Genomic DNA, 26120 nt, shown 5'->3' on the forward strand with positions numbered 1-26120 from the left:
ATAAATATTATCTATATTGTACCTATAAATTATTTAGTGATACATTACAATCGATTTTAGAATACTGATTCAATGCACTGATAAAAAAGATAGACTGGAACAAAAGTCGTCATCGTTCTTGAAAAAAAAAAATTTAGTGGCAAGAGAATTTATTTTAGCGTAAAAGAAAATATTTTGCCTAAAGAAAAACTCTCTTAACTCAAGAAAACTGGTTCTCTTGAATCTATTTTCATTCAACCAAGTGCAAGTTACTTTGTTTTAAGATAATAAGAAAAATACGCTAGGAAGTATTTCATTCGGCCATTTTTCCAATAGCTAAAATACTCTTTTGATGAAAAATAATAACGACACGCAAAGACGATGACGAAGGACGGTATATACAATCAGTCGGCAGTCCGATCAGTCATATGTCGCATTTCATAGGTCGCACATCATAGTACGCACGGGTTTTGTTGCTTGGAATTTTGCATAATTTGCTTTTTAAACGCATATCCGTATAACAAATTAGTGATCGTTATTAACATGCATTTGTCATTTTTTATGGACAAATTTTAGGATATATGGATTCTTTAAAGGAGTTTCTGAAAAAATGGAAATTAGAGCATTTATTTGCTATATTTGAAAGTAAGAGACATTTACCTAATGCACCTGTTTAGATAATGCATGCGTCACTATATATAGAATAAGAATAATTTTAGAATTTCAAGTCGTCGTATTAAATTTGATTAATCGTGATGTAACATTTTTTGTAATTTGTAGAGTAATGAACCACCCCAAAAAATACCAAGAAGTGAAGAAGCAGAAATAACTACTATCGAGGAAAATAATATCACTTGACTTACTCCAGACCAGGAAAACCTAAATTTATCAGAAAATAATATACCTCGTAATATGCCTGTATAATATGATGTATAGACTTCTCTCAGATCAAAATAAATTTTAATTGAGTCAATAGTATTCGCTATTGGTTTAAGAAAAGTGTCTCTTTAATCAAGAAATGTCCCTTTTCAATCAAGAATTTTTGCATGAATCAAAGAGACTATTGTTCTTGTAGCAAGAACTTCTTTGCATATTCATTTTGGGTCAAGAATGAAATACTTTGGACAGATAGATTCTTCTATTCTCTAAAGTAATTTTTTAAAGCTTATGAAAAGATAGTTAATGCTTTGGGCAAAGAAACGTCGTTCTTGGCCCTATTGAAAAGCGCCAATCTTTTGGGTCAAAGTCATATTCATTTCGACTAAGAGATCCTTTTTTTCAGGTTGGTTTTTAAAAATAACTAAGAAGCACATGGGCGCAGCTCATGTTTTTCCCCTGGACTCTTCATACGTAAAAGAAACGCCAGAAAAGATTAGGCGAATAGCCAAAAAATACAACATTAAAACTTCTGAAACAATAAAATGTCTGTTTCACTGAATATGAATTTGATCTAAAAGAAAATACCACGAACCAGGGCAACTGCCAATCAAAATTAGAGAATTTTGAAGATAGTGATTTCCCTATCCTAATATTCTATGGCTTTAGCCAAGAGCTGTAATAACTCACCTTCCACAGATACTGAAGCATAGTGACAGTCACTACCAAAGTCGTTTTCAACACTGACATCATACTTGCCGCTGTCGTCTGTAGTGATGTTTTGAAGGAGCAAACAAGAAACTCCATCTCCCGATGTGATGCTCGTACGTTCATCGTTTTTCAGCGCCTTACCCTGAAAATAGAAAAAGAGATTTGGTATGTTTTCAAAAGTAATAAAGATTTATCTTCAGATTACAATGTAACAATAGCTTTTTCCCATATACATATACAGGGTGTCCCACTTAAGATGGATACAAGCCAAAATCTCGGTTGTTTGTTGAGCGATCTTTTTCATTTTTGGCAGGAGGTTGTACGGCTATAAGACGTAAATTTTGCCCAGGGTAAGAAATGCGATACCTCATAGACGTACGTTTTAATGGGGTTTGATATTTTTCGAGTGAAGAGTAAACTACCCTTAGGACAGTATTTATTTCAAATCTGATAAATTATATTGAATCCTCCTTACCTAAGATACTTAAGTTCTAATTTCGATAAATATTGAAACAGGGTGTGTCATTAAAATAAGACATTTTTATTTTTATTATTATTTTTTTAAGTACTTACGACGCCACTGGATAAACAACTGGGTTATTATCAACAACCAATTATAACCAATTATCAATTAATAATCGTTTTTTTTATGATGGTTTGGTCGAAGATGTTGACTTTTAGTTCGTTATAGTTTTATAAATCTTTGTTTAGAGCATATTTTTCAAAGTTAATAGGGATTGTTTTAAATATCTAACTATTTGAATTTTTTAAATATTCCTCAATAAAACGAATAAAATTCATATTTCAGATTCCATTGAAAAACAATTTTTTAAAGTAAACAAAATAAATTGAAAATATTTAGTTTTTTTCTATAGTATCTTAATTATTATGGAAGCTATTTGAAAACTTAAATTGATTATTAATTGATAATTGGTTATAATTGGTTATTGATAATAAACATGTTGTTTATCCAGTGGCGTCGTAAGTGCTTAAAAAAAATAATAAAAATAAAAACGTCTTATTTTAATGACACAACCTGTATCAATATTTATCAAAATTAGAACTTAAGTATCTTAGGTAAGGAGGATTCAATATATTTTATCAGATTTGAAATAAATACTGTCCTAAGGGTAGTTTACTCTTGACTCGAACAATATCAAACCCCATTAAAACGTACGTCTATGAGGTATCGCATTTCTTACCCTGGGCAAAATGTACGTCTTATAGCCATACAGCCTCCTGCCAAAAATGAAAAAGATCGCTCAACAAACAACCAAGATATTGGCTTGTATCCATCTTAAGTGGGACACCCTGTATATAAACCGCTCTCATTATTTTTTAAGTATAAACACTGTTCGTATAAGGAGCGATTCCAAAAGCGTCATCTAATGTACAGTGCGTCAAAACAATAATAAATATAATACCTTAACCCATTTATTCCCGGGGATAGAAATATATAAAAAAAAACATTTTTTTTTAAATACTTTTATTATTATACATATAAAAAGACAAATTTCATGTTTTGGAAAATTCCCAATTCATTTTTTAAAAAAAATAATAGTGGTGCGTTGGCGAACCACTGGTATAAAAAACTAAATAAAACTTTTCAAAAATATTCCTAACTGATAAAAACCCTACTAAAGTACACTTAACACATCGGAATTATCTTACATTCTACTTAGAAGTATAAAATAAAACACTAAAACGCTCAAAAACAACTAATTTATCAACTTTTATTTGGTGCATGTATGAACCACTGGTAACAAAGATTATTACTTTTGGTGATACGTAGCAAAGCACGGAACATGCAAATGTACCTTACATTTTTGACATATATACATACTATGATTATGGCAAACTCTACATCTCCTTCGAGCCTTAGTTTCGTGGAAAACAATGGTGTGGCCTTGATTATCAAAGCGAATTTCGTCAATAGATTGTGGAATGTTTCTAATAACTGCAGCAACTCTTGTAGATTTCATTAGACGTAGTGCAACATATGATTTGAAATCGATTTGAGATATTTTACTATTGTTAGCAACATTATAAAGCTTCCAAGCATTCACCATAATACTGTCCAAAGTATTACAGAATAAAGGCCACCACCATTTTTTCCCCAAAATTCTGGTTCTGTAATTGGCTATTCCGTTATCGTGCAAATCCACACCTCCCATATATTTATTATATTGTGTGATTACATTAGGCTGTGGAACAAAAACATCTTTTTTTTCTTTTCTATTATAACGTTTGACTTTATTTATAGGTTGCACATTATGTACGTTACTACAAAGCGTTACGCAAGAGTTATCATTCCAACGTACAACTGAAACTTTCGAATCTTTATCATATGCCATATCAAAAGCGCCGCGTTCTTTTTTCGAAAAACTTTTACTATTTTCTAGAGGGCAATTATTCGTCCTATTTTCTCTGATAGTTCCAGTAGCAAAGTAACCAGTGTTTTTCAGGTGAGAAAATAATCGAAAAGATGAGAAAAAATTGTCGAAAAAAATTTCATGGTTGCTGGGCTTTTGGATAACAGACAACAAACTCATTACAACGTCACCGCTTAGTCCAAGCTCAGAATATATTTTTTTTTGATTCCCAGCATATGGCATTGTATAAAATAAATACCCGTCAGAAGAACATAGGCACCAAAGCTTGAAGCCAAAACGTACCGGCTTGCCTTTGATGAACATTTTACAAGAATGCCTTCCAAAATATGGCACCATTTGTTCATCAATTGATAAATGAAAATTGAAAATTCCCCATTGCAAGTTTTTTCTATTGATTATGTCCACAAAAGGCCTTATTTTGGAGAACTTATCATTTTTGTCTAATTGTTCATTGTCAGACAGATGCAAATTTCGTTTTATACTATAAAACCTGTTTCTACTCATGCAATTTTTCACTATGCCCACACCTTTGTCTTCCTCAGTGGACCAGTACATTGAAGTTTGTGGTAAAGTGTGATATCCGGAAAGATACATTATTCCTATAAAATTTAACAATTCTTCCTTAGAGACTATGAAGTCATGTCTATTATTATCTGCAGCATATTTATGTGAATATCTCAAAACTAAGTCTGTCACTTCTTCGTCAAAAAATAAAAAGAACACTTCTAAAGGTGTCTTACCACCTACAGCTACAGCTACGTTTTCTTTGTCTTGATGTTCAGTTGATATTGGAGAGTGTGTATATTCTATTTCTCCTTTGAGCCACTGCGGTGCAAGAACAGTATTACGGGAAACTGAAGCAGTAATTTTTCGTTTTTTGGTTTCTAAAGTTTCTTCATCAGAAGAGTCCCAATCGTATTGTTTTCGTACATTTTGATCGACATCTACAGAATTGGAAGAGCTAGGGATGTGAAGTTCGAAAGTACCGACAATATCGTTTGGCTTTGCCGTTTCCGCCAATATATTCTCATCATCTATATCTTCTTCATCTGTCAAAGCATCGGTGTCTGGAGGTATATAAACTGCATCCAGTACAACTAATAATAAAAAACAAAATTTTTATTGAATTATAAACTATAGATGTAAGTAAGTGATTTCTTACCATTATTATCATTTTCCAGCTCAAAAACAACACTTTCCAATTCCTCTTCTAATTGTCTTTGCGTCAAAAATCGTTTATAAGGCATCTTAGCTAACTTACATGCATATAACACGAAACACAAACTAATAATAACGCATTTATTCGATTATTATGACTGTGCACACGTTCGTCAAAACTTGTCAAGACCGGCAAAATTCGGCTTCTAGTTTATTTTTATTACCAGCGGTGCGCGAATGCACCACTAATATTTTGGAGAAAAATTAAGGTTTTTATAGAGACTGTGGTAAATCATCCTTTTTATCATAAAAACGGAAGATCATGACAGATTAGTAGTAGTAATAAAAAAATGGAAATAATTATTAAAATGTGGAAATTTTTCAAAATTCCATTATATAGTTTTTGCAGATTTATTTTGTCACATTTTATACGTTTGTATTTTTTATTACCCGAGGAGAAGAAAAGCCTCAATAAGTATTTTTATTAACAAAAATCTATTATCAACGAATGGGTAGAAAAATCTAGGCTCCAAAACAATATTTTAATCGAAATTTGATTTTCATAAGTTGCTGGTGCATTCATGCACCAATGGGATAAAATGGGTTAAACGCGAAAATTACAGTTGGCCATGTGTTATGACTAAAAGTAAAGCACAAAGCGTTTCATTTGTTGCTTTTAAACATCCATCATTCGTCTCTCTATATTTATTTCTTTACGAATCTCGAACTGTTAATACCATATTTTAATAGTCGTATACGCAGGCAATCTTTCGGTTTAAATGTCGAAGTTTCGCTCTGTATAAGGATTAAGAGACCTTCCACACTGTTAGTTAGAGGTTACTTCCATAAAAATCTGTTAGTTTTTGACGTCAGAGATATATAGTAATAATTTGCTACTTCTTTGCAATGCGTTGGGTTTTGTAGCGCTTTCAAAAACCACATATTATAGTGTTTTCCAAAATGATCAAGCCATGAAAGATAATCAAGTAAAAATACGTAGCAATCTCTCGCTAGATGTTATTTACTGTTAACTAACTTGTCAAAAATTAAAACTATTATAGAAAGATGAAAAAAGGATAGAACATTTCCAGACACACAAATCTATTTCGAAAAAAAAATTTCTCGAATTTTAAACTATCCACTATTTAAAAATCATTGTTAATCAATATAAAAATAAATCACAACCTTTTTAAGGCCAACTAGCAGTAAGCGCCATTAAAAATATAGAAAAAGTACAGGCTAAGAGCTTGACCTCGCCAAAATTACCATCGATTGTCATTTCCCAGCCGTCTTTGACGCCGTTTTTTTTATCGATTGTATGGTATTCCTTTAACAGAACGTCAACGGTTTATAATAGACGTAGACTTATAAATTTACTAAAAGAATATCTTAATACCATTAATATCATTTATTATTAAAACCGACCTATAATAAAAACATTGCAAAACGAATATCAATAACAGATTGCCCATTATATTTAAATACAAACTGACAGCACTACTGTAGACTTAATGTTTAAATTAATAATTCAATTCATACCCGAAATGGAAAGTTTAAAACCAACTTATTAGGCTAAAAACAATTAAGCTGTACGAATACGAAATCAACAAAGACATTGATTGATTTAAAATGCTTCAGAAAATATGAGTGTGTTTAGTTCTTGTTATGGTATAAGAGGTTTCAATATGATTTTAGAAAAGATATCTCAATAGGATTCTACTAGCCTGAATAATTGTTTTGAATACTATTCGAAATACCTTGTATAAAAAATGATGGGAGTGTAGTACTAGAATGTTAAATAACATTTATCTAAAGCTTATTTGTGAACTTTAAAATTTATTTACCTGTAAGTCAATAACATCGAGACCACCGATTTCAAATTAAATGTGTCACATTAAAAATTGCCAACACTTTATTTTGATGATTTTTTGTTGTTACGTAATGTTTGTTTCTTTTCGCCTTTCAAATTAATTGATTTGCATTTAAGACAGAACACCTCGATATATATATGGTCGAAAATAGGTTCCATTAAGTGAGTGTATCTTTCACTTTAATTAGTTGGGATATCCCAACTAGAGATGGTCATATAGAAAAAAATCGATATACACTATCGGACAAAAGTAGAGAAACTTTTTAAAATTGTGTTTTTTTTTTGATAACGCAGGGACTGAGGCCATTTTATGCATTGTTAAAATTAAAGATACTTAAATAGTTCTTATTTAAATGAAATAACCACATGTCTCACGGAAACTTAAGATTTTATTCAGTTAAATAAAAATCTATAGGGATATAAATAGAGAAACTAAAAATTAATATAAAAATTGCAAGTACATAGTTGTTGCTAACCTAAAAAAAATAATAATGGGTAGAGTAATCGTGACTAGCTATAACTTCACGACATCGCTTTGACATGGAGTCCAATACTAGTTTTCTTATGGTATCTGGTTCAATGGAATTCCAGGCCTCTTTCAAAATTCATATCAAATCTTTCTTATTGCTAATGTGACTTCGTCTTACCCGGCGATCTAGTTCCTCCCACATGTTTTCAATGGGGTTAAGGTCTGGACTTTGGGCAGGAAAGTCCATAACCCTAATTTTAGACTCTGACTGGCCGTCGAAAGGCGCGTGGTCATCGTGAAACAAGAAGAAGAAGAAGAAGATAACCCTAATTTGTTCAGATAAAACCACATTCTTATAAGACTTTCGATTTATGCTTTGGATCATTATCTTGCTGAAATATCCATGTTAAAGGCAAATTATCATCAGCAAACGGAATCATCACTTTCTTTAAGATGTCCAAATACATAAATCGATCCATTGTTCCTTCTATTACATGCAGTGGTCCCATGACATAGCCCGAGAAGCATCTCCACACCATGCAAGATCCACCACCATGCTTTACAGTGGCCTTGGCATACTTTGGATCAAATATTTTCCCTTCTGGGCTATGTATCCACGATATGCCATCGGATCCAAATATATTGAATTTGCTTTCATCTGAAAACAGGATCTTTTTCCAGTCATTCGTCGACCAGTGCAAATATTTTTTGCAAAGGTAAGTCGGGTATTCTGGTTCTTCTCACTGATGAGAGGTTTTTTGGCTGCTCTTCTGCTAAATAATCCTGATGCTTCCCTTATCCTTCTTTGAATGGTCTTAGAGCTTATACCAGGTAATTCACTCGAAATTTGATTTGCCGATTTATGCGGATTAGTTATTTCGTTGTTTTCCTTGGCCGACCACTTTTTTTAATAGTCTTTAAGGAATTGCGAGTGTTCAAATTGGAAATCGTTTTGCTAATGACAGACTTATGCAAATTAAACATTGTGCTTATGTCCATTTGCCGTACACCATTCCGATGAGCGTTGATTATTTTTTCGCCAAGATCCTCAGACAAATATTTTCCGCGTGGCATATTTAGTAAAAATGTAGATCAGAATATCAACAGTTTTCACCTTAAGCAAATAACTACTAAGTATGGTCAATTTTTATGTTGGTTTCTTTATTTATGTCCCTTCAAAAATATTTGTGTCCATATTATAAATAAACACCTGATAAGATAAATTTGGAATGTGGCGAAAAATGATGGTATTGCTAAAAGGAAATACGTTTAAAATTAAATATTGGAGGTTTTTGAAATCCGATGAGTTTTAAAAAGTTTCTTTACTTTTGTCTGATGCGTGCCGAATAACTAAAAGTTCAATTTGTATCGAATACATATTACAATTATGTATTTAATGTCGGTATATATCATTACTGAATGTATCAAATTTTTTATAAATCGATACTTTGCTTCCATCCAATATATTTTATACATCCCTAATACTAACATAGAATTTGGGCTAAACTAGGTCATTTTTAAGTTACTCAAATATAATTATAGCATGTTTGTATTAATTACACTTCGATTGACGCAAACAAAATACATGACATGGAAATTCATCTATTTTTCACCACAAAAGTTTATTTGCCTGAAAGAATGATTCATTTAATGTTAATGTATATTCACTTACAGTGAATCACTGATTTTAGAATTTTATATCATACTAACAGTGAACTGAAGTGAGAGCTTTTTTGTTAATTTTGATTGCCTGAATGATCTGGAATTATTGAGAACAGTTGTGAATGAGATTGAACAGTTGTCATATCTATACTAATCTATACTAATATATAAAATCCTTAAGTGACTGACATACTGATTAATCACGATCCTGCTCAATCCACTCAACGTAAGAAGCTCACTTTTGGCATACAGGTGATTCTAGGGTGTAGAGGTTCGATAAGAAGGGATTTTTCGAAATTCCAGTTCCAAGGGGGTGAAACCACCCCTCAAATATTACAATATTTTTTATTTAAAAAACGGTCAAGTTTCCGAAAAAACGCTTAAACACGTATATTTTATTTTGTTTTTTTACATATTTTAAGATTTTTTAAAAATGTATACAGGGTGTTTCGAAAAATCTGGTCATTGATTAATTACGATCTTGCTTAAAGCGCTTGACGTAAATAGCTGATTCTTGGAAAACGGATTGACTTTAGGGTGTAGAGGTTCGATAAGAAGGGATTTTTCGAAACTCGAATTCTAAGGGGGTGAAACCACCCCTCAAATATTAGAATATTTTTTATTTAATAACCGGTGAGTTTTTCGGAATAACTCTTAAACACGTAGGTATATTTTATTTTGTTGTTTTACATATTTTAAGATTTTTTAAAAATTTATACAGGGAGTTTCATAAAATATGACCATTGAGTAATCACGATTCTGCTTAAACTGCTTGATGTTTAAAGCTGATTTTTGGTAAACGGATTGACTGTAGAGGTTCGATAAAGAGGGGTTTCTCGAATCTCAAATTCCAAGAGGGTGAAAACGCCCCTCAAACATTACAATATTTGTTATTTAAAAAACGGTGAGTCTTTCGGGAAACTTATTTTGTTTTTACATATTTTGATTTTTTTTTAAAAATCATACAGGATGTTGGATCATACAAAAATTTGGGTAATTGATTAACCACGATTCTGCTTAAACTGCTTGACGTAAAAAGCTTATTTTTGGCAAACGGTTTTTGGAAAGTCAAATTCCAACGAGATGAAACTACCCCTCAAATATTACCAAGTTATATAATAATATCGCCATATTGTTTTTTCTCATGCTGACATAAATGTGAGAAAAATTTATCCAGTTTGTATGTTAATGGAAATTCTTGCTTTACTTTATAATCACAATTACAAATGATTAATTCGACGCGAACGAAGTCGCGGGTACACGCTAGTGGGTTTTTTATATTTTTCTTTGCATTTTGAGCTTATTTAGTATTCTGAGCTGACAATTCCTAATTCCAAACCTAATTAATTAATTTTAAAATTAATTTTCTGTATAATTTTTTTCGCTGAATTTTTTCTCAGACTAGTTATTTACTCTAAGGATATACCCATAGGATATACCCAATAGCTACAATACGTAAATTGGCTAGAAAAAATGTAATGACTAATATTGTAAATTATACCTATAAATCATTAATATATTAATATTATTTATAATAGGTTTTTTTTCGCGTTGAACAACAAAGCATTTCTCTAAAACTGGTTTCATTGTTAGATTTCAATGAGTAAGTGGTCCATGGACTAGAATGGTTTGCTATAGGGCATAGTTACTGTTAAACTTATACAGGGTGGTCCACCTTTTAGTGGCAGAACATTTTTTAAAGATTTTATTAATAGTGAAGTGAAAGTTTTTTTGATTGAGCCCAATCGATGTGACAGTTCGGACAGTTGTTGTCATTTTGTATATTGGTTTACATTTTAATCCAAGTATTTTCTAAAAGACTAAGAAGAATGTAAATCTGTTTTATCAGTTTTTTTCAATTTATTTAACATTGTCCAATTTAATTAATTTAAAAAAACTCTGTAGGTTTATAGAGATACTAACAAAAATTATTACTCTCTAAAACAGTTAAAACACATGTAGGTGGCGCCCCCTACTATTAGGAGTAATATTGACATCAAAATAAAATTTCTCATGTCAAAGACCTCCCAGATACCAATTTTCATTGCAATATTACGTTACTATATGGAAACTAAGCATTTTAGGATATACATTTATACAAACAATTTTACTAATTTTTATCTGCAGAATATGTCGCCGAAGTTTTTGAAAAAGAATATATTAATATAAGGTCAAAAATAGATCATTTGAGAAATACAGGGTGTAAAACTCGATTATTTTAACAGTATCCTATAATAATTCCAGGCTAAGTTTAAAACAAATTTTAAATAAATTAGGTTTATTTATTTTATATACCCATCATTGTGGTTTATATTGTGTTAAGACGTTTTTCAGACCGTGTACTGTCGAGTGCGTGTTATAAATAATTTATTGTAATTTCTAAAAAAAATCCTAGAATCGACGTATGTATATAAACAACAAAACCATACAAGCGGTACATTTTTAACATGCAAGGTTATTTTGTATCCTAGAACTCCAGTTTTCGGCCTATTATAATAACAAAACACCACGAAAAATCACGCAAGCGAAACTGTTTTCTTATTATTAGATATATATATAGAACTATTGCAAGCTATTAGAGACGTTTGAACTGGTTTGAATATATCGATAATTCAAAAAATCGATATTAAAAAATACAGTTTCGTTATATGTCGATATACCGGGTGCGTCTCGAAAGTGGCTCACCCCTGTAATTTTTTTATTTTTTTAGATAAAAAAAATAAAATTTGGTATGTTAGTATACGACAAAAATTAGGATTGATTGACGTATTCAATTGTTTTCTGTCACTTCCGCTTTCACCGGAAATGACTACAAGTTTTGATTTTTAAATGGCACCCTCGGTATTTTTTTACTTTATTCGATAGAAAATGACATTCTGAATACACTGACATATCATATGTCAACTTTTGACATCCTCGCTTAATAAAAAATAGTATTTTAAATTTCAATCTAGAGTGCCATGGCTATGTTAAAACACTGTTAAAACTGTTAATCAAGGAGCATAGGAAAAATATATTTAATCGTCTAATGTTTTTAGTGTTTTGTCCTGGCCAGTTACAAAATGCTCAAATCGTATTTTTAATCATATCTCAATTTTTTCAAATGGAACAAGGGTGGCTCATTAGCATATTTGGAAAAAGCATTTCTTTACGAATAATTTGATACCACACACTTGGTATTTCGAGTCAAATTTTCGTTACGAACCGCAAGTTATAATTTCAAATAAACCATATGCGAAAATGTCAAAAAATACTGGGGGTGTCATTTAAAAATCAAAAGTTGTAGTCATTTCCGGTAAAACCAGAAGTGACAGAAAACAATTGAATACGTCAATCAATCCTAATTTATGTCATATACTAACATACCAAATGTCGTTTTTTAACTAAAAAAATAAAAAAGTTATAGGGGTGAGCCACTTTTGAGATGCACCCGGTATACTTTTCAAAGAAGAAAATCAAAAACAATAATTTCTTTAGGGGTTAAAATCCATAAAAAAACCTCGATTTATCTCAAGTTAGTATGTAAGTTATCTGTTTTTCTTTCTCTGAAAAAATAGAAAAGTTATAGTGAGTGCCACTTTTGAGACGCACCCAGTATAACCGAGATGTCCAGACAGTATTTACATTCATGCGAAATGAATTCAAGTGACTTGATCAATTAACTTGACTCGAAACCCACCTTTAAGGTTGTAGTAGATAATACACACACCGGAAAAATCTAGGGATATAATTTTATTAAAGTTAAAAATAAATGTTATGAATAAGCAACCACATATTTGTAGGCCGATTCTTTCTACTTCGATTGAAACGAAGTAGTCACACTAGTTATTTCTAAATTTGGGATATTTGCAGAAGTGTTTGTGCATTTTTTGTCAAATGTATAAAAAGCACCTGGCATCAATTGTTCGAATTTAACCTATACTGGCTATGTTTTTATGATAACTGGCCAGAATTCATTCAAATAACTTTGTTTAGTATTAAACAACATTATGGAGCGTAGACACCTTAACAGAGACGAAATAAAGGCCATGGGTATGCTCGAAGCTGGAATGCGTCAAATCGACGTAGGTAGAGCATTAAATACAACGCAAAGTGTAATATCGCGATTAAGTGCACGCTACCGTGAAAGTGGTGATGTTGCTGAAAGGCACACAGGGCGACATCGCATTACTACCCCTCAGCAAGATCATTTTTTACAATTAAATGTTCGACGCCGACCGACTCTTACAGCACCAGTGCTTCGTTTAATTCTCTAGGAAACACATAATGTAATCGTTACTCCTGACACTGTTCGCAATAGATTAAGGGAGGTCAACTTAAGAAGCAGACGCCCCTGGAGAGCTCAACCCTTAACGAGAGGAAATCGAGAGGTACGATATTTGTGGGCTCAAGATCATGTTCAGTGGTCGAATGAACAATGGGTCAATGTTCTCTTTACGGATGAGTCACGCTTTGGAATTCATACGGATTCGAGAAGGCTTAGGGTATGGAGAGAACCAGGAAATCTTATTCGGTTGGATCATGTTCAGGAAGTGCACCCTTATCAAGGTGGAACAGTTATGGTCTGGGGAGGAGTCCAGTTAGGCCGAAAAACCGATCTCGTTTTTCTTGAAAGGTTTCTAACAGAAATCACATATCGTGATTTAATTTTTGAGCCTGTCGTGTTATCATATGCCAATGATTTTGGGAGAAACTTCATTCTCATGCATGACAATGCACGGCCTCATACAACCAGAGTGGTAAGTGAGTTTATCAATGCTCATCAATTAAACATCTTACCCTGGCCGGCACAATCTCCTGACCTCAACCCCATCGAGCACGTATGGGACGCGGTCCAAAGAAGAATTTTGAGAATGGGTATGCCTCGTGAAACTCGTAGGGATCTGGTTCAGACCGTGAATTCAGCGTGGCAGGCTGTACCTCAAGAAGAGATCAACAACCTGATCAGGAGCATGGAGAGACGATGTAGGGCTGTAATGAACAGTAGAGGAGGCCATACCCTTTATTAAGTAAAAATGGATTTATCTTTTTTTTAATTCACAGTTTAGAATAAAAAAAATGTGTGTATTTTTTTGAGTTCAATAAAAATCAAGGTAAATTTTAAAAATTTGGTAAATTTCGCATTTTTATTTCCAATACGTCCTGTAAACCATTTGTTTATTTTAATTTTATTATATCAGAAATGCAAAAAATAAAATTACTGACGATGGCTGGATAAAATTGTAATATCCCTAGACTTTTCCGGTGTGTTTATAATAGCCACCTCAGAAAATCTATATCTACATCAATAAAAAAGATCTCTGGGTTAAAATATATGGTAAAAAATGCAAAAATACGACTAATTTTTACGGTTCCCGTTACAATGCACTTACGGACCGAATCGGGCCGTTACATAAATTACGGATTTTCATCGGCCGAAGCTTTCGTATTAATTAAAGATCGATTTGCTTTAGAGCGTTTAAATGGAAATTTGTATATCTCGTCGTCGCAGCGCACAGACCGCCGTTTTTTCCACCGATGCTCGGTCGGGAAAAAAACCGGGCACGAAATAAATTATAGTCATTTTAAACTTGTCATATTCGTTTTTATGTCCGAGAGAGTGACTTAATTTCAAGAAGATTAAGTTATTACGGACGCGAAAATATAACAAGCAATTTGTTATGATTTTTTTTTAAATCATAATTATTTATCGTATAACGAGTAAAGTTTGTCCAGCGCGAGAATACCTGCCAGTGACAGTAAGTTGTTTCATGACATTAAATCCTATCCGATCTCTGCTAATAATATTATACAGGGTCGCTTTTGTGTATGGAAACGGTCGATTATTAGGTAAAATATAGGAGGTACCGCAAAAAGTTAAATTAAGTATACGGGGTCGGTCATAAAGTCGTGGCACATCAAAGTTTCGTTTTTTTTAAATAGAACTCCCTGTATATTATTGCATATTTCGGTTCTTCCTTGAATTCTAAGCAAAAATCGAAATGCACACAATGTACCTCAAACCAACCGTTTCCGAGTTATTGACTTTTGAAAATATCACTTAAACAATATGATTTAATTAATTTCGATATGTTCAGTTTCATTTAACGATGCCATTCTGTCGAAACTGTGAACTAAATATATTTGACATTAGTTCTCAAGTTAGCACTTATAGATGTATGTATGAAATGAGAGTATCTGTATCAAGTCTGGAAATTACAAAATTTTCGTTTAACATTTCAATTCTTCAATTTATGTACAGGGTGGGTCAAATTCGACGCTTTTAAATGGAAACACCCTTTTCTATAGGAGATAGACAAAAACTAATATCGGTATCTGGAGCTCAATTTTTGTCAAAAACATGATGGTGAAAACCTCATATCGATATCTGTTACCGTTTCGGAGTTACAGGGTATTTTTCAAAAATATGCATTTTTAACAAATCGCTGTAACTTTTTTGCTATGGAAAATTTTATATTTTTATGAAAACATTTCCAAAGCACCTTTTTACGTAGAATTTAATGGTTTAAGAATAATTTTTTTTAAATTAATAATTTAAGAATTATCAACAGAAAATTTGATTTTTTATATGGGACACCCTGTATATTTTTAATTTATTGAAAGGAATTTAAAATTACCTTTCCAAAAATATAACACACTTGATATTTTGCACGATTCCTCTTCGAGATATAGAGTATATAGAAATTCGCCCGCTTTAAATAAGTAGGCTTTGAACGGCATCGGCTGTAAAGGAGGGTCCACATTTAGTAACATGTTATATAACATTGCTATTTAACAAGTAACATGTAACATGTTAAAAAACCGGGAGCCGTCCACATTATAGTTTTCGTAGTCATGAATCGTTTTGGCGAGAAAAAGGTTCAGCTCACGCAGCAGCGTTGTGTGTATTATTTTTGAACTAAGGGAAAGAAAGTCGAGAAAAAAAGCGGTTTTGAGTCCGCCATAGCCTACCAGCAAGATCTAGATACAGTTGAACTCAATTAGCTTATCTTTTCAATACTTGCCTCGGCTGTTTCTCGTGGTGTCGTCTGTCTTTTAAAAACATTAATAATTTACAGTACGTCTCGTCTCCTGGATCTGTGTCTATGAAAGGAATGCGGACAAAAAACATTTAAATAAACAGCAATATATTCTATACGTCGATTTGACGAGTGCGTCACCGCAAATCGCTCCGCCCACTCATTTTATTGGCTACTTGCAAATTTGTCGAATTTTATTGATGGGACGCGTCGTCTATTTTTACGAAAAACATCGAGAGAATATCGTTTCCCTTCTCACGGATACCCCGTAGCTACAGAACGGACAAACGTACTGTAAAAGCAAAAGCAAACCATTTTGAATTATCCACTTCATCTAAACCATGCAGTTCCTGATTTGCATTTCTTTTGTTCCCGCTGGAACTGGCCTATTAGATTACGCATTATTTCTCAACTTTTTCTGTTTCCAAATACATACTATGAAATGAAAATCGCTGTCATTTTATATGGAAAATTATATGGGGAATGTCATCGATCGTCATGTCCAAGCCAACTGGACGGGAGGCCGACGGGACAGTTTTTTTTTTCGATCATACGGTATTATTGACCAGTAAATAAACAAACCAATATCAGCTCACCACACTAAGATTCTGTCGCGCACGTCCCTGAAAATATGAGCGGCTAAACTAGAAATTTAGCAAGTGTGGACGCGTTGTTTCATGTTATAATAGCAATGTTGCACAACATCTTTTGATCTTTACCGACTACAAATGGATAACATCTAGCAAGTTATATAGCATCGAAATTTGCTAAATATAACTAAAAAATATGTAACATGTTATATAACTTTGCTATATAGCAGTGTTATATAGCAAGTGTGGACCGTCCTTAATGCAAAAAAATTCTATCTGTGAGCATCAATTAAAATGAAAATAATATTTTGCTATGAGAGATGCAGAATTTTATAACAATTTAAAATATATTTAACCAACATCAACACATTTAAACTATATCTAATAACAATAAAAATAAATAGCAAACCAAGACATGAGATTTTGCTACAGGTGTTCGACATATCAACCGTCTTCTGTTATGGACAGACGGGGCAGTTTTTGAACATTTCTCGCGGGATTCATTAGCTCAGTGGGGGTGAAAAATACCCTCTCATAACTGCTAAGTATTTCTAATTCTTTTCTCGACTATACGGAAGAATAAGGAACCTTTATTGTTCCGCAAATATATCCATAGGATTAGATCCATGGGCACTAAGTCAGGCGGCCTCGACCGCCAATGGGATCTTGGTTAGCTATTCAATTATTCTTGAAATTGGCTGCAAAAATTTGCTGATAACTTCAGCGATCAGAGGTCGTGCACCGTCTTGCTGGAAAAATATGTTTTCGAGTTCCATTAAGGGCATATCATCAATAAGGGGTCCAAAGCCTACTAGTTAAAAGTGGCGAACTTCTAAAAATTCTGTATTTCGAAGGGGATTATAACAAAATATCAAGTGTGCTATATTTTTGGAAAGATAATTTTAAATTCTTTTCAGTTAATTAAAAATATAGAGGGTGTCCCAAATAAAAAATCAATTTTTCTGTTGATAACTCTTAAATTATTAATTTTAAAAAAATTCTACTTAAACCATTAAATTCTACGTTAAAAGGTGCTTTGGAAATGTTTTCATAGAAATACAAAATTTTCCATAGTAAAAAAGTTACAGCGATTTGTTAAAAATGCACATTTTTGAAAAACACCCCGGAACTTCGAAACGGTAACAGATATTGATGAGCGGTTTTCACCATCATGTTTTTGTGTTGAAAATTGAGCTCCAGACACCGATATTAGTTTTCGTCTATCTCCAATAGAAAAGGGTGTTTCCATTTAAAAACGTCGAATTTGACCCACCCTGTACATTGTGCATTACCATTATTGTTTAAAATTGAAGGAAGAATTGACAATATGCAATAGTATACAGGAGGTTTCATTTAAAAAAAATAAAGCTGGGTTTGATGTGACACAACTTTATGACCGACCCTGTATACTTAAATTTATTAGTAGCTAATAGGAATTTAAAAATCTATAACAACAGTATCACAGTTTCGGCAGAATGGCATCATTAAATCAAACCAAACACACCGAAATTAATTAAATCGAATGGTTTAAGTGATATTTTCAAAAGTCTATAACTAGGAAACTGTTGGTTTGTTTGAGGTAGATTGTGTGTATTTCGATTTTTGCTTAGAATTCAAGGAAGAACCGAAATATGCAATAATATACAGGGGGTTCCATTTAAAAAAATGAAACTTTGATGTGCCACTACTTTATGAACGACCTTGTATACTTAAATTTATTACTCGCTAATAGATATTTAAAAATCTTATAACTTTTGTATTTAACTTTTTGCGGTACCTCCTATATTTTACCTAATAATCGACCGTTTCCATACATAAAAGCGACCCTGTATATTGTTTTATTAGGAGTAAAAATGACACTTTTTCTGGCGAGGCTATACGTTTGACTGACATACAGGGTGGCGTCTCTCATACGACGCGGAGCCTCCAAGGAGAACGACAGTTTGTATTGAAATGAAATGTTGTGAGCATATGTAGGTTAATTTAGAGCATTTTTTAAACATAATATAGACAGTTCTACGGGGTGTCCCCAGAAAAAGTTACATATCAAAGTTATGTTTTTTGTAATGGAACACCCAATATATTAATCGATTTTCTGATTCTAGGAAAAAAATAAAGGTGAGTTTCATTAGAGAAGTATATGACTAAAATGTAAGATTTTTGACATATTTAATATTTTCAGAACAATTTTTAAATTTCAATAAAAGTTGCATAAATTAAAATTACTAATAAGTAATAATACTCGGTATAGCCCAATATGTAGTTAAAATAACGATTGTACTTTAAATCAAATTAAAACTTGGCCCAACAATTTATACAGGGTGAGACAAAATTAATATTGAACATTGGTCACCTTTAAAAGCAAATTATTCTTTTATTTTAAATGAAACACCCAGTATATTATTTCGATATTCAGTGGGGAATTCATGTGTCATCGAAATACTATTAAGGTTGCCTACCCCTCAAACAAAGATTTTCCTAGATATTTTCACTTTACTACTGGGGCTAAATCATCAAAATCAAAATATCTAGGAAAATCTTTGTCTTAGGGGTAGGCAATCTTAGTAGTATTTTAAAGATATATAAATTCTCCATTGAATACCAGTATAGTATACTGGGTGTTCTATTTAAAATAAAGGAGTAACTTGCTATTAAAAGTGAATTTTAATTTGTTTTAACATACAATGGTTATTGTAATTAAACATCAGGCTATACAGGGTAAATTACAATTTAGGTAGATGTTATTGAAATATAAATTTAATTGTTCATTTTCAAAAAATGTCATATATGTCAAAATCCTTATAATTTAGGCATATGCTTCTTTAATAAAACTCACCTTTATATTTTCTCTAGAATGCGAAAATCAATTAATATATAGGGTGTTCCATTACGAAAAACCCAACTTACATGCCTAACTTTTTTTGAGGAAACCCTGTAGAACTCTATATATTTTTGTAAAATGCCTTGAATTAACCTACATATATGCTCCCAAAATTTAATTTCGATATAAAGTAACGTCCTCATTGGAACCTCCGCCACCCTGTATTTCAATTTACATTTTTTTTTCGTTACAAAAAATAACTTTTGTTTTTTTGATTTCTGTTTTTTTCATTTCAAATCAATATCTTTTTCATTGTATGCCAACGCATACAATTACAAGAACAATTATTATTAAACAAAAAAACACTCACATTCAAGCCCATTGGGGTTTCTTTTTTAGGTTCGCCGAGACGACGTGCTAATGTAGCTGTCGTGCCCAAAGTGGACCGATATAAAATAAAGGCGACTCACTTGGGCCACTCTCAGTGACGGATCCTCCATATTAATTAAAGATCGATTTGCGTGAACGCATTAAATGGAAATTGGTGGACCGGCCGGCCAACGGGTCGTACCCGTCATGCTGCGTTGGGTGCACGCCGCGGGGCCCAGTTTTTTTTGGATATTATAATAAATCTCGGCATGGACGTTTATATTTTTATTCGCCGTCGTGATTTATATCGTGCTAATACGTCCACGGGCGGCTTTATCACGTGAGGCGCGTGATTTATTTAGTTTTTTTCCGAGAATTATAATTATTATGCTCGCGAACGCTCTGTATATATTATTACATTAACCGATTTTCATGAATAAAAAGTATTAAGGAAGGGGTATAATGTTATTCATGACCTATGCTATGATACCTATTTCACTAGTCCGAAAATCTGGCAAAATAAGCGTTCGGCATTTAACGTTTTTTGTAAAACTGGCTAGGTATTTTTATACAAATGAAGAAGGAAATAAAGATAAAGGATTATATTATATCCGTATTGTAGTATATTTTTAGACAACTTCTTTATTTTTAAGATTTTGATGGTCAAACATCAACAAAATATTCCTTATGTTTGGACTAAATTTTCTCGAAAATAAAGACATAATTTAAAATTCCGTTACAACACGGAAATAGATTGAAGTTTTGTGAATACAGTGATATATAATTTATATGGTTTTGTAACAAATTGCTCGCTATTTCATGGCAAATGCTGAAGCTCTGCAAACCTTAATCAAAGCACGTGTGTTTGTAATTTTGGTATGGCTGAGGTATGGCTTAGATTTTTTTTTTAGAATTTAGAATGAGTGGGAGAGGGGTTAATAACTTCGACCTTACAGATCCATTGTGTCCTCCTTTCTTGAATCATAACTCATCATACAGTCCCAGGGCTTTGACAAAAGCCAGTATCTGGGACGGTTTTATAGAGGGTAGTTCTCCATCTCCAATATCAGTCGTACCAAAATTCATGGCACGAATGGTTGTCGTCTCGGCGCACTCAGTGATGAGGTGTACTGGTGTTTCACCATCTTCCCCACAGAATCTGCATTCGCCGTTTCTTCTTAGTTTCAATCTACTGAGGTGTTCATTGAGGAGACAGTGTCCTGTTAAAACCCCGTGACAATCCGAAGATTGTTCTTACTCAGACCCAGGAAGATCTGTGATTTTTCTTGATCATAAGCCCTCAGAAACTTCTTCGAGTGTCTTAGACCATTGCAAGATTTCCATTCCAGGTAGCGGATGGAATCTTCCAAGTCCTTGAGTTCCGCCTTGAGTTGGTTACCACTTGGAAAGCAGAACGGTTCTGGTCCAGTTAGTGGAGTGTTCGCTCCTTTCCTAGCTAGATTATTTGCTTTTTCATTGCCTTCTATCCCTTGGTGAGCAGGCACCCAGTGTAGGAGGACTTTGTTTTTTTGCCTAATTTATTCAGCTTCTCTATGCATTGTTTGACCAATTTCGAATTGATTGATACTGAGTTGATCGCTTTTAACGCTGCTTGACTATCAGACAAGATGGCTATTTCTTGTTTCCGATAGTTCCTATCAAAGATAAGTTGTACGCATCTTTCGATAGCGTAGATTATAGCCTGTAGGATACTAGGGTAAGTGCCCATTGGTTCGGAGTATTTAGCTCTCGGCCCAAACACTCCGATCCCTGTTCCCGTATTGGTTTTGGAAGCATCAGTATACCAAGTTATGGTATGGTCTTTTAACTGCTGGGCAAGCGTTTCGCTCTTCCTATCCTTCTTATTGCTCAATACTACATTGACATGTTTGTCAAAGTTGTACGTTCTTGGCATATCGTCCACTGGGAGTTGCAGAAGTGGTATTTCTTAACATGTAAGAGGTATGTAGAGGTATGGCTTAACATGACAGGATCGGTCTAAGCCTTGGCAGATTTCTCATTAATAATATATATTTCCTTCGGCGACACACCCGCTTTACCCGACCCCTGAGTGCAACCTGAACAGTACAGCGTAATAGAAACATCACAAAAGTATTAATTTTTGCGACATGATTGAGAATATAAAAAATAATTTTAACGCCTAAGCACAAAAGTACGAAGATATATTATTAAACTGACATATAGTGTCAAATACAACGAGCGTAAGCATAGTTTCTCGATATACAGGGTGTCCCAGGCTGAGCGTGCATTAGAAGTTTCTATATAGATAACTACAATATCTAGGTCAACGATTTTTTGAACATCGTTGTTTTACAACATGATCTATGGATTAAAAATATTTTCAATATGGTGGCACTTCCGGAATTACCGGAAGTTGACAGCAACTTATTTTAAATGGGTGCCCGCGTTTTTTATTACATAATTAAATTCCCTGTAAAATTTTATGAATTTTGATATTAAACACTCTATACCTAACATTAACCGTTTGTGAGAAAAAAAAATATTTTTTTTTTTTTAAAAATTCAAATAAAATTAGTTAGTCAACTTCCGGTACTTCCGCGGGAAGTGCCGACGTATTCAAAATATTTTTAATTGATAGATCTCGTTAGGGACGCAGACGAATATCGTGGCTGCGAAATCTACGAACATGGACCGGATTGACGCCAACAGCTTTGTTCAGAACGACAGGGAACAAAGTAATATGGATCAATGTGATAACCAACATCCAAAGAGGATAGGCACTTTAAGAAGAAGATCTCGTTGTAAAACAATGATGTGCAAAAATCTTCGAACTAGATATTGTAGTTCCCTAGAAACTTCTAATGCACGCTCAGCCTGGGACACCCTGTATAATTACATACAAGGTATTACTTTTAAATTTTTTAAAATTATTTAAAAACTTATTTGTGGCTTTTGGAAAAAATAGCATGTTCTATTTGGAGTAAAAATGACTTTTTGTGGCTTGCATATGTGTCAAACGTACAGCCACAGTTTAAAGAATATAAAATATATATATATATATATATATATATATATATATATATATATATATATATATATATATATATATATATATATATATATATATATATATATATATATATTATATATATATATATATATATATATATATATATATATTTTATGTTCTTTAAACTGTGGTACAGCTCGCTACACGTCGTGCTCGCCACAAGAAGTGTCATTTTTACTCATAATAAAACAACATACTATTTGTGAGAAACTACCTTAATGAAAAGTTCCCTTTCAGAACTGTTACTGATTTTCAAGGAAAAAGGTTTACCAATGTTCTTAAAAATAAAGAAAATATATTATTATCTACGTTGTAAGGGCTGTAACATTTTCAGGAAGCATATTAGAGCATAACATTGTTCATAGACACTTTTTCTTTTATTTCTATCCGTAGTAACACTCACTGAAGTACCGGTAATTTTTTACACCATGTATATCTCACTGATTTCACGATCCTGTTCAAACCACTCAACGTAAGAAGCTCAATTTTGGCATATAGGTTGATTCTGGGTGTAGAGGTTCGATAAGAAGGGATTTTTCGAAATTCCAGTTCCAAGGGGGTGAAACCACCCCTCAAATATTACAATACTTTTTATTTAAAAAACAGCCGAGTTTCCGAAAAAACGCTTAAACACGTATATTTTATTTTTTTACATAATTTAAGATTTTTAAAAATGTATACAGGATGTTTCGAAAAAGCCGGTCATTGATTAATTACGATTACGTGTATAGAGGTTCGATAAGAAGGGATTTTTCGAAATTCCAGTTCCAAGAGGGTGAAACCACCCCCCAAATATTACAATATTTTTTATTTAAAAAACGGTCAAGTTTCCGAAAAAACGCTTAATCACGTATATTTTATTTTGATTTTTTACATATTTTAAGATTTTTTAAAAATGTATACAGGGTGTTTCGAAAAATCTGGTGATTGATTAATCACGATTCTGCTTAAAGCGCTTGACCTAAAAAGCTGATTGACTTTAGGGTGCAGATGTTCGATAAGAAGGAATTTTTCGAAACTCGAACTCTAAGGGGGTGAAACCACCCCTCAAACATTAGAATTTTTTTTTATTTAAAAACCGGTGAGTTTTTCGGAAAAACTCTTAAACGCGTATATTTAATTTTTTAGTTTTACATATTTTAAGATTTTTTAAAAATTTATACAAGGTGTTTCATAAAATATGACCATTGAGTAATCACGATTCTGCTTAAACTGCTTGACGTTTAAAGCTGATTTTTGGCAAACGGATTGACTGTGGGATGTAGAGGTTCGATAAGGAGGGGTTTCTCGAATCTCAAATTCCAAGAGGGTGAAAACGCCCCTCAAATATTACAATACTTGTTATTTAAAAAACGGTTAGTCTCTCGGGAAAACGCTTGGACACGCATAATTTATTTTGTTTTTTGTTTGCATATTTTGAAATTTTTAAAAAAATCATACAGGGTGTTCCAAAAAGTTGGGTAATTGATTAACCACGATTCTTCTTGACGTAAGAAGCTTATTTTTGGCAAACGGATTTGTCCAAAGTCAAATTCCAACGAGGTGAAACTACCCCTCAAATATTACCAAGTTATATAATAATATCGCCATATTGTTTTTTCTCATGCTGACATAAATGTGAGAAAATTTTACCCAGTTTGTATGTTAATGGAAATTTTTGCTTTGCTTTATCATCACCATTACAAATGATTAATCCGACGCGAACGAAGTCGCGGGTACACGCTAGTATGAAATAAAACAAAACTTACCGCCCTGGTCCATCGTACTGTAGGCTCAGGCCACCCCACGTAGGTAGCTTTCAGCAGTACCCTATCTCCAACCAAAGCCGTGGTATCCTGAGGTCCCCGCACCAACCTCGCAGCTTCATCCACTCGGTCTTCCACGACAACTCGTTTACCGGAACCATCCTTTTCCACTACAGAGTCCATCATCATAACTTCATTCTCATAATATCCTCTATTTGGGTGATAAATGAACTCAAAATCACCAGGTATAACACCATCTAAATACGAGCAAGCGGTACTGCGACTATCGGCGAGGAACAGACGAGCGATGTTACTGCTGGTACTGGTACGACCGGCTTGGGACGACTGATGTTTCAGCAGTACCACGCAACAGCGTACTGCAGCGGATTTGCAGGGCTCCGAAATGTGCAAGGTGGTGGTTGTGGTGTCCTCCTGGTCCGATGGTACCGGTACTTCTTCCTCTACCTGGAAGCGGATAAAGACGTGTGTAGGTTTGGAGTTAATGAGGACGAGATAAGGTATTCCGGGTTGTTTTGTTCTTTTTGCTTTTAATGGACCGACGCACAGTAGTTCCCTCCCTTATAAAAATTTGGCCAAAACTCAATATATCGAAAAAAAATATTTTGATCATATATGATCAAATATTTTATAATATATATTTAAAAACATGAAAGATTTGTTATAAAAATATATTTTGGAAATTCATGCACTTTAGAGCACTTATGTGATAACATTTTATATGCAATAGTCTAAAAAAGCATATATAACTGTTTTTGTATCGACAATGAATAAATTACTCACTTAGTGTTTTCAAAATAATATTAAATAGTGCATTTTATGATTAGACCATACTGCACGTATACTTTCCTCATATAATATCAGTTTTTGACAGATAAAATGAAAAAAAATAGTACTAACCATTTGAAAATATCAAAATTATATTGTACCTGTGAAATATATTTTATATATATAACTAAATCAAGGATATCGCAGCTGAACTAAGTGATTGTTTTTAACTTAAATGAAACTTCATAATGTCTTTTTTGAGAACCATGTCAAACTAGCTGCTAATATCTGCTATTCAGCATAAATTGTCTTGTAAACAAACGTCTTATATAAATGTTGCATGGTTTATGAATGTGCATTTAAAAAATTGAAATAGAGCATTTTAAATATTTCATTGTTAGCCACGCCATAAAAAATGACCGGTATAAGATAATGTGAGTTTTTCTTCACAAATTTATTCTATTTTCTTTGGCGTTAAGAAAATATTGGTAAAGTACAGGGTATTAACATAGTATAGCATTAGATATTAACAAATATAAATTAACCTCAGATTTTAACCAATTTTCGGATATACCTACTATTATTAATGAAAATTTTAAGAAATAGCATGGTAACACCGC

General features: G+C 32.9%; 1 protein-coding gene across 1 annotated transcript in view; it reads right to left on the reverse strand.

Annotated features, from left to right (window-relative positions):
- LOC115890191 (titin-like) overlaps window positions 1-26120 on the reverse strand; it is a 171141-nt gene that overhangs the window by 14351 nt on the left and 130670 nt on the right. Inside the window, 2 exon segments of the mRNA XM_030910351.1 lie at window positions 1546-1708; window positions 24718-25179. Of these exon segments, the coding sequence (XP_030766211.1) occupies window positions 1546-1708; window positions 24718-25179 (625 nt within the window).

The sequence above is a fragment of the Sitophilus oryzae genome, unplaced genomic scaffold (assembly GCF_002938485.1).
Source record: "Sitophilus oryzae breed Bouriz unplaced genomic scaffold, Soryzae_2.0 scaffold_85_pilon_pilon, whole genome shotgun sequence".
NCBI lineage: Eukaryota > Metazoa > Arthropoda > Insecta > Coleoptera > Curculionidae > Sitophilus > Sitophilus oryzae.